Source organism: Phoca vitulina, unplaced genomic scaffold (assembly GCF_004348235.1).
Source record: "Phoca vitulina isolate PV1807 unplaced genomic scaffold, GSC_HSeal_1.0 scaffold53, whole genome shotgun sequence".
Taxonomy (NCBI): domain Eukaryota; kingdom Metazoa; phylum Chordata; class Mammalia; order Carnivora; family Phocidae; genus Phoca; species Phoca vitulina.
Window position 1 is genome coordinate 6,624,361 of NW_022589756.1, and position 10,470 is coordinate 6,634,830.

The following is a 10,470-nucleotide window of genomic DNA, read 5'->3' on the forward strand; positions in this document are numbered from 1 at the left end:
AGTCAATGAGGACAAAGTCGCTGCTAATACAGGGAATCACTTCCTTTACGTTTGTGTAGCATTTATAAACCCTCATGCTTTTTTTCCACACAGTTTTTCTGTTCAAGTATTTTTCCCCCAGGTTTTTGAGAGGCAGGAAAAGATGATTCCGTATTCCAGACAGGGAAATCGAGACAGAGAGATTAAGTGCCTGCTGGGGTGGCCAGTCGGGACAGGGACTTCATCTCTGGGCCTTTCTTTTGTCTGCGAGATCTTGGGCAAGGTGTATGCTAAAGTTTATGTGTTCTCTCTTCCTAGTCTCTCGAGTACAACATCTTTGAGGGCATGGAGTGCCGTGGCTCTCCACTGGTGGTCATCAGCCAGGGGAAGATTGTCCTGGAGGATGGCACCCTTCATGTCACTGAAGGCTCTGGGCGCTACATCCCCCGGAAGCCCTTCCCTGATTTTGTTTACAAGCGTATCAAGGCGAGGAGCAGAGTGAGTAGCTTTGATCTTGCAAACTGTTTTTATTATGGGCTAAGTTCAATTCCATACATGCTGACTAAGCACTTTTGAGTTAGAATATTGAGATGGGTATGGAGGAGGGCGTGGCTCAGGAATAAGGGATACATGATCTTTTTTATTTCTGGAGTTCAGAATACCAGTGGATGAGTCAGGTGTGTGTCCATAGCCAGCCAGATTGAAGTAAGACTGTGGTATGTGCTGGGATGAGACGTGTATAGTGAGGTTCAGAGGAGGCAGCCACTGCTGTGGAGTCTTAGGGGAAAGTGTCATGGGGAGAGGGCATTTTGAGTTGGGTTTTGAGGGTTAGGTAGGAGTTTGAGAAGTCAAAGAAGGGAGCCAAGGGAATTAGAATGAGCATGGAAGATGTAGAGTGTATTCAGGGCATGGTAAGGCACTGGTGCTTGGGGACTATGAGGCAGAGAATGGATGGAGCTGTGAGGGAATTACAGAGAGAGAGAGGTTGAAAGGAAAGTTGGGGGCCAGATCTTGAATGTGAGACCAAATCTCTTCACGACGTGTTTGGAGTTTTGGCCTTGGGTGTAAGTTAAAGTGCCCTGGGGGGGACAATGGTAAGAGACGTTAGTCAGTTTTTGTAGCATAACCAGCTACCCTTGGTCTCCCTTGGGGGAACTGTGGCCTGGAACGGTGGGGGCTGGCTCTTCGATGACATCTGTCCCTGCCGTATGTGTCCATAAGGGAAGCCCTCTATCCCTACATCTCACAGGCCCTTCCTGACCGCCATTCTCTCCCCTTTGGAGAGTCGCCAGGGAGACTCGCCCACTGAAGATGGCCTGAATCAGGGGGCTCTTGTGTTTTGCAGCTGGCAGAGCTGAGAGGGGTTCCTCGTGGCCTTTACGACGGACCCGTGTGCGAGGTGTCTGTGACACCCAAGACAGTCACTCCGGCCTCCTCGGCTAAGACATCTCCTGCCAAGCAGCAGGCCCCACCTGTCCGGAACCTGCACCAGTCTGGATTCAGCTTGTCCGGTACGGTTATGGTTTGCTTAGGGCCCGGTCCTGCAGGGCCGTGCTCGCAGCGCAGGCCCCACTCAGTCTGACTAATGAGGGTAGGGGCAGGATGTAGTCTCAGTCAGTCACAAGCTGAAACAGTGTTAGTTTATATACAGTTCTACTCTTTCAAGTAAGGGACTCCACCAGCTTTTGCAAGGACTGCTTTCCAGGGTCGCTGATTTCTTTGGCTATTTTAGGTCGGCCCCCTTTTTTGTAGCTTAAACTTGCAGTGAGGTTTTGAGACAGGGACAGAGAATGGGCCTGGCCCTTTTTCTCCTGGGCTGTGCTGTTTTGGTTGAGAGCGGGACCTTGCGGGACCTCGCGGGACCTCGCCGGACTGTTTTTGACCCCCACCCCTGTCTTCTCTCCAGGTGCTCAGATTGACGACAACATTCCCCGCCGCACCACCCAGCGCATTGTGGCTCCCCCTGGTGGCCGTGCCAACATCACCAGCCTGGGCTAGAGGCCCAGGTTGCAGCCTACTTGGGGATGGGGGAATGGGACACCTGAGGACATTCTGAGACTTCCTTCCTAACTTTTTTTTTTTAAGAGCCTGTGATAGTTACTGTGGGGCAGCCAGTTCATGGGGCTCCCTCTTGGGCCCTGCACTCCGTCCCTCACCCGGAGTCACTGATTTTGCTCACCCACTTCCCTATACATCTAAGGAATATCACACCCAGGTCTATCCACCAACCCCATACACGGAACTGCATCCAACACTCAGACATGCGAAACAAAGCAAATCACAACGAGGGCATTTTTCATCTCTAACCTCTGTTGTACTTGTTACCATCTTCCTTTTCGTGGGGGGAGGGGGGGCGGGGGGGAAGATAAAGTGAATTGCCCAGAGCTGCCTTTTTCTTTTTAAATTTTTAAAAGTTTTCTTCATGGGTCTGGGGAGAGGGTGGGTAGGGGAGGGGGGAGAGTAGTGTTTTGTTTTGTTTTGTTTTGTTTTGTTTTGTTTTAACATACTAAATTGGGAAGCCTAATTCAATATTAATACAAGGGGTTTGAACTGGACATCCTAATGATGCAATTATGTAACCATCGAGCTGGTTCAGGGTGGTTGGCAAACTCATGTCCCTCCTGAGAGGCTCCAAAATGTCCACATTGCATTCCATCATCTTCTGGGTCAACTGTTGATAAAGGGCAGGTTTTCTTTTTGGCCTAGATTTTGCTGCAGATTACATTTTTCGAGGATTCTCTTCTCCTTTCTTAACATCTTTTCTGCTCTCTCTCTCTCTCTAGCTTTTTCATTCATGACTATTTTCATGTCTGTCCCTTTCTTTGTGTTTCCTTCAGCCCTTGTCTCTGAGACCCATGTTTTTCTCTCTGTCCCCCCATGTCTTCTCAGATGACCAGGTCTCCTGTTCTAGTGTGGTCTTAAGAACCTGCCTGGAAGGGTTTGAGCTTTGTCATTGCAACCATAGTAATATGCTGTCCTAGTCCAGACACGACTGGTGCTGCCCACCCGCCACCAGGATATGCGTTTGAGTTCGGGATCCTTCCAGGGGCAGCGAAGGGCTGAGCTACCCACACTGTCACCTATGGGCTCAGAATAGAACCTCAAACAGTACTGAGATGTTGCAGAAACCTGAGGCTATAGGACATAAGTTTTTTCCTCCATGCAATGCTAACTAGCTAAAGAAAGACGCGATCAAATCTGTACATTGAGCCCCATGGCCCAAGTGAGCCAGTCAGCCTCAAGCCAGCCACCAGCTCAGTGTTGAGCTGGTAGGAGTCTGACCCTGGGGCCTGCTGTTTCCCAGCTAAGTATCTTTTGGGATTCCAGAGCATGCTGGGGCTTCTTGCTTCGGGGCAAAAAATATTTTTTCTTGTTCAATTATTTTGGAAGATATCATTCCTCACCTCGACCCGGGGGATACATTCTAAGACCCCCAGTGGATACCTGAAATCGCAAATAGTACTCAACTTGATATATATTGTTTTTTTCCCATACATACTTGTGATACACTTTAATTTATAAATTAGGCACAGTAGGAGGTTAACAACAACAATAATAAAATAGAATAATTATAACAATATACTATAATAAAAGTTATGTGAATGGTCTCTCTCAAAATACCATACCGTGCTCACCCTTCTCGTGATGACGTCAGCGGGTAAGATGGCTATGTGACGTGAATGACACAGGCACTGTGACGTAGCGGCGGGCTCCTGCTGACCTTCTGACAGTACGTCAGAGCGAGGAGCACCTGCTTCTGGACTTCGGTTGACCGCAAAGAACTGAAACCTCGAAAAGCCAGACCACAGATGAGGGGGGACTACCTTATAGGGAGGCCTTCTAAACTCAGAAAATCTTTGGGAAATTCGATTTAGAGTCTGTTTTACTTTGTAAGGGGAAAAATCTGTTGAAGGAGCGATACGTCCTGTCAGAGCTGTTGTGGGGAGAAGATCTTACAAATCGAGCATGTGGCCCCCGTAGAGACCACAGGTGACCTTGTGTCCACGTCCCCGCCCTCGTCTCTGTGACCCTTCCCGCTAGCTGCCTTCGTGCCGGGCCCTGTCTTTGCTGATTCGTGTTGCATTTCCTTCCAAACGCGTTTACAGGTTCTCTTAAGCAATGTTAACGTTTGCAGGCTTTTATCGAACCAAATCTGCTTTTGTAAAGCATAACATGGAAAAGTAGGTCACATCATTACACTCATCTCTCCACACATTTTGCCTTTGGGGTTGTGGTTGGGGTTTATTTTTGTTGTTGTTGTTTATTTGTTATTTTAAAATAAATTGCACTTTTAAAGAATAATTGGTTAACTTAATATATTTGCTTTTTTTTTCTCACCTGCACTTAGAGGAAATTTGAACAAGTTGGAAAAAAATTTTTTTTTTGTTTCAATTCTAAGAAACACTTGCAGCTCTTTTAGTATTCACTGAGTCTTCCTGTTTTTCCTGTACCAGGTCATGGTGATTTTGGTTATTTTGATTGTTTTCTTACAACGATTTAAAACCTGAAGATTTCTGCAGGCTGTGTAAGCATGTTTACCTGTTGGCTTGCTTTGTGTGTCTGTTCAATGAATGTCATATGTAAATGCTAAAATAAATGGACAGTGTCTCCGAACTGAATAACTACAGTGACTTGATGCTCTAAAACAGTGTAGGACTTAATAATAGATGGTTTCTAATCCTTGGAATTGTGATCGTGACCCATGAGTGGAGGAACTTTCAGTGCTAAAGCTGATAATGTGTGTAGCCAGGAGAGTACCTTTTTTTTTTTTTTTGTAACCACTGTCTTAATGGCAAAATAATTATGGTAAAAAAAAAGTCTCGTGTTTATTATTCCTTAAGAACTCTGTGTTATATTACCATGGAACGCCTAATAAAGCAAAATGTGGTTGTTTCAGGGGTGTGTCTGTGTTGAGATGTTCAAGGAGGCAGTTGCTTGGCCCGGCCCGCCTGCAGCCTTCCTTCTGGAAGCATTCATGGGTGTCTTTGGCCTGGCTTTGGTGATGGTACCCATTCAAGAGTTTTCACTGCATGTTGTAAACTTGTAGGCAGCTCTGAGCTTATGTCCAGGCCACTGGGGTCTAATGCCGAACAGAACTCTGTATGGCAGAGCTGAGTGTGAGACATTCATAGACTCTACCCTAGAGAGGGTGTGAGATCTTCTAGAATCAAGCTGCAAGCACAAGTTTGGAAGTGGGAATCTGGGGGTGGGGTGGGGGTACGATATAGGTTGGTGTGGTGACCTCTGTGCTCTCTGCGTTGGTATAGCTGGTTCACCCTGGAAAAATCTTCAAGCTACAAGGGGCATACAAGATAAGAGACTGGGGTTGACTTGCATCCAAGGCCCAGTCAAGTAAGCTTGCAGGAAAGCAGGACGTAGAGTACATGTTCCTCTACCCCCAGAGCAAGTGCCAGGAATGCACATTGGGGGGTGGGGTGAGCCACGCCAACCCCAGCAGGCTGGTTGCTAGGTTCCCATAGTTACCTTGTTAACTGACACTGGTGTATTGGGTCTGAAGACACTGAAGAAAATGTGTGCTTGGGGCTCCCCAGGTCCATCCTGCAATTGATGAAGTCTTTCTTCCTTTCTCTTTGTTTTCTATCCAGCCCTGTCCAAACAGGATATGAGGTGGTTTACAAAAATATATACACCATACCAAGCTTTATAAACTAGAGTGTTTGAGTTAAGGGAAAATAAGATAAGGCCTGAGTGGGGTTCATACCACACCCCCGCCATGAAGTTGTACACTTGGGAGGGAGCTCTGAGTGTTCTAACAGCAAATACAAAAAAGGGAGATGTGGCCGGAAGACCACAAAACATTTATACATTAGTCCTTCAGAAGAAAAACAGGTTTCCCGCCCTCAGCTCTACTGGAAAGTCCTGGCAACCCCTGTGATCAGTGTTGTGTGTCTAGGGGTGGCTACTGCCCTCACTGTATGAGGTGACAGATCACCGTGAGCTAGGAAAATCAAATCTGTCCAGGAGATGGAGGCAAAAAGGCTCACCCTAAGCTTTTTTTTTTTTTTTTTTTTTAAAGATTTTATTTATTTATTCATGAGAGACAGAGAGAGAGAGAGAGAGAGACAGAGGCAGAGGGAGAAGCAGGCTCCCCGCGGAGCAGGGAGCCCGATGCGGGACTCGATCCCAGGACCCTGGGATCACGACCTGAGCCGAAGGCAGACGCTTAACCGACTGAGCCACCCAGGCGTCCCTCACCCTAAGCTTTACAGAGGACCTGTGACAAGAAGGGAAATCCCAGGCCCACAGCCCATGCTCCTTTCCCACCTGGCTTCACCCTACATCACGAAAGCCCTCCTGCTCATGCCTGTGGACAGCTCAGCCCCATGTCCCAGGAGTTCTTCCCAACCCCTAGCAAACAGCCGCCCCAAGGCTGTCCTCCCCGGCTGTGAGGTCTGCCCTCTGGGAGAGGCCCAAGTAGGTGCTGGGAGAAGGCGTGGGTCCATCTGAGCGGGCAATTGCAGGGAAGCCAGAGAGCAGGTGCCCTAAAGAGAAAGTCCTATGGGCGCCACATGGCTAGACGATGGAGCCAGGTAGAGAACTCTTCAGCAGTGTGATTTAATACAAAGACAGATTTTATTTTATTATTATTTTAAAGATTTATTTATTTGTTTTGGAGAGAGAGAGAGAGCACAAGTGGGGGGGAGGGGCCGAGAGAAAGAGGGAGAGTGAGAGAAGCACACTCCGCACTGAGCGGGGAGCCTGACGCAGGGCCCGATCTTCCCACCCTGAGATCCTGACCTGAGCCGAAATCAAGAGTCGGAGGCTTAACTGACTGAGCCACCCAGGCGCCCCTCCAAAGACAGATTTTAAAGCATCTAGGGAAGGCAAGTGGAATGCAGCCCCTTCAGGAAGGGTTTCTGTCCTGTGTATCTGTGAATTGAAAGTAATATTCTCTGGCAAGTTTCTATAGCACACGTAAGAAAAGGCAGATTTATTCTTTTCTCATCAATTGAGGTGGGGATAAGTTTGGATGGTGCCACTGATGAGGTCCGCATCTTTCGGAAAGCTTCTATTGGCCTCATTTACCCTTTCTGCAAGATAGAGATGATGTTATCTACTCAACCTAACTCTCAGTTTTAGGACCAAATCGGAAAGGACGAGCCATAAATCAGATGTGGTGCAGAGCAGAGGATTGCGAAAGAGCAATAGGAAGCTGCTGGAACCAGTATCCTCAGTGTCTGTCCTAAAATAGAACTAGATTAGCAGATGACTGGTGACGGCAGAGGTCTGTGGTTGAGGGCAGAGACTGCAGAACCATGCCACACCAGAGATGGTGTCAATCGTCAGACAAAACAATCTGTTGGCTAACGCCCCGCTGACCGTAGCTAGCACTTATTACTACATGCCAGGCTCTCTTCTAAAGGCATGTTAGCGCAGTTAGGCTTTGCAGCAGCCCAGGACACGGCACCTGGGGACAGGGGACGAGACAGAAGCACAGAGTGTTAAACAACTTGCTCAGAGCTGGGCTTTGAACCCCTCTGGTCTGGGGCCAGTGCCCATGTTCTTCATCACTATTGTTTTACTATTTCTTATGAGAAAGTTCCTGCTTAGAAGCACGTGGGAAAGAGAGAAGGTGGAAAATGGCAGAGAATAAGCCCGGGCAGGCAGTTAGGCAGACTCATGGAGGGAAATTGTGGACAGGCGAGCGCTTGGCGAGAAAGAGCACGACGATCTCATGCAGCCGACACAGATTTGGAGACATGTGGGCTCTAGGTAAGAGAAAGGAGAGGCCTACAAAATACACTAGGAGCTAGGAGAAAAATGGTTTGGAGGAGGGCACCAAGTGTGAAGGAGAACAATAATAATTTGAGTATAGTTGAGTTTTATACAGAAGATTTGGGGAAATTGTATTGATTTGGTGAAAAATTACAAATCATGTATACACACACATGTACATATATATAATTAATTTTTATAAGGATGTGGAAAGAAAAAAGTAATGTCTATTTTTTTTTTTGAAAGATTTTATTTAAGGGGCGCCTGAGTGGCTCAGTCGTTAAGCGTCTGCCTTCGGCTCAGGTCATGATCCCGGAGTCCTGGGATCGAGCCCTGCATCGGGCCCCCTGCTCCGCAGGGAGTCTGCTTCTCCCTCTCCCACTCCCCCTGCTTGTGTTCCCTCTCTCGCTGTGTCTCTCTCTCTGTCAAATAAATAAAAAAATATTAAAAAAAAAAAAGAAAGATTTTATTTAATTATTTGAGAGAGAGGGAACACAAGTTCCCTGAGTGGGGAACCCGATGCGGGGCTTGATCCCAGGACCCCGGAATCATGACCTGAGCTGAAGGCAGACACTCAACTGACTGAGCCACCCAGGTGCCTCAAAAGTAATGTCTATTGAAAATACTTTGAGGGGCACCTGAGTGGCTCAGTCGGTTGAGCATCTGACTCTTGGTCTCAACTCAGAGGTCTTGATCTCAGGGTCATGAGTTTGAAAAAAAAAAAAAAGTACTTTGAAAAGGAGCAAAGGGACCTAGACACATAAATGCATTGTTGTTTTTGAAGGTTGGATGTCAAGATAGGGCTGGTGCAGTCAGGATGAGGGCAGCAGATGCCACCCTTAGCAATGAGGAATGTGGCCTCCACTCAGGGCTTGGGGCCTTGAAGGATGGGCATAGCATGAGAGACTCAAGAGGGGAAGGAACTCTGGGAGGACTGAAGACCAAACACGATAGCACATAAAGTCTTATGGTTCAAATAATGTATTGCATTAAGATTTTTATGTGATTAGTTTTGGCAGCTAAGCTTTGTCTGTGCTGTAGTTATGCAAACAGTCCTCATCCTCATAAACTTCATCCTATAACATAGAACTATTTGGAAACCTGCTGCGTGAGTTGGGCGTGGGGTGGAGGTCAGAGAGATGTGGCCCATACTCTTCCAGCAATGACCTTGCTGGGGACCAACTATTTCCAGCTTTATCTTACAACTGTGGGGACACCAGGGACCCTTGATGGGACTCAAGTGTAGGCGCCTCAGGGAAGAAGGGGGCAGAAGGGGGGAGCTTGTATGCTGTTCACAGCTCTTAAGGGTTGATCCCTCTTCAGAGAAGACTAGATGAACGGTGGACTTTACACTGAGGCTTTCCGTTTCTGGTGGTTATTCCCCTTGATTTTTCCTATCACTCCAAACGGTCACCATTTTTATCCCTCAGTCTTTCAAAAGTCCTCTGAGTACGCAATAAGCCTATTACAAGTCTACTTATCCATGGTGTTGCGCTCCCTCTGCTGGAGACAATCACCTTTTATCTTTTCTTACTTATTTAAGTGTTAGGTGAGAAAGCACAGAATGGAATCAAGGACTGCCTTGTTTCTCAAGAGAACAAAGAGGGGGTTAGCTGTCTGCTGGGATGGACTGTGGGTGTCCTGCCTAGATGTAGGGAGATGGGCCCCCAGCTTTATCTTCCACTCTGACCAGCATTCCCACTCATCTATTCCCACTACACCCATGTTTTAATGTCATACACCTTCAGTCTTGTGACTTGGTTGTCCTCTGGCTGTTAGTCTCCCCCTAGCAACTCACCAGGACCCCATGGCAGGCACTTGAACTCTCTTACTAGTTCCCTCAATTTCTTTGAACCCATGTCCTCGAATTGTACCTGTTGAACAGACCCAGTTCTGGATTCCTGACCACAGCAGCCCTGCCAGCCAGCAGCCCCTGTACCGCTCTGTCTTGATCCAGAGCATCAACCCCGGAGGACAAGGACAACCGCTTCGGGGTGAAGGATCTCCTGACAATTGCTTAGCTGCTCCCTGGCATCCATGCCATGTGCCAGATCGTGAGGAATGAGAATTCATGACCCACCCCCCAGCAGCATGGCCTCCCTCTAGGCCACGGCTAGATTCTCAGGGGACATCTAGCTTTCCATTCTTTTCTCACTTGTCACCCACGTGTTGTCCTGGGCATCTGTCCTCTTCTGTGCTTCCTCCCCTTGACCAAACCTCCCGCTCTCAAAATCTACTTATGTGCTTCATGACCAACAAACTCACTCATATAATTCAATAAACTCCCAGCCTCACTGAAAATTCTCTTCTACAGCTTTGATTTTAAAAAGAAATCCTGGTTCTTGGACAAAATTTCATCCTTAGTCTTCTCAAGTGGAAGTTCCTCTGTATCTCACTCCCCACATTCTCCAGGATGGTAGGGGGTTGACGTGCTGCTCAAGCCTCTATACTTCCTCCATCCTCTGCCATTTGGCTCTACTGCTCTCACACCCTGCTCACTGCTGTAATCTACTGATTCAGAGACACTTCTCTTTTATGGAAGACTTTGGCATCAAACCATGGTGTAGCTTTGCCCTCTACCACAACTCCTGTCATCAGTAGGAGTTACTTCAACATCCATGGAGATGGCCCATCTAGTATGCTAGACCTTCGGTTGTATGATCCATTCTCCACTCTACCTTAGCTACCTACTCCCTGGGCCATTTAATTTCCCCAAATACTCTGCTGAAATTGCTACTGTAGACATTTCGTCTC

General features: G+C 47.5%; 1 protein-coding gene across 3 annotated transcripts in view; it reads left to right on the top strand.

Moving 5' to 3' along the window:
- The window catches only part of DPYSL2 (dihydropyrimidinase like 2), a 133,906-nt gene extending 131,917 nt beyond the window's left edge, over positions 1 to 1,989 (top strand). For all 3 annotated transcript variants that reach the window (XM_032389183.1, XM_032389184.1, XM_032389185.1), the window contains exons 12-14: positions 298 to 477; positions 1,325 to 1,490; positions 1,886 to 1,989. In XM_032389183.1, the coding sequence (XP_032245074.1) occupies positions 298 to 477; positions 1,325 to 1,490; positions 1,886 to 1,977 (438 nt within the window). In that variant the 3' untranslated portion in view covers positions 1,978 to 1,989. The remainder of the gene's footprint in view (positions 1 to 297; positions 478 to 1,324; positions 1,491 to 1,885) is intronic.
- The last annotated feature ends 8,481 nt before the right edge of the window (positions 1,990 to 10,470 follow it).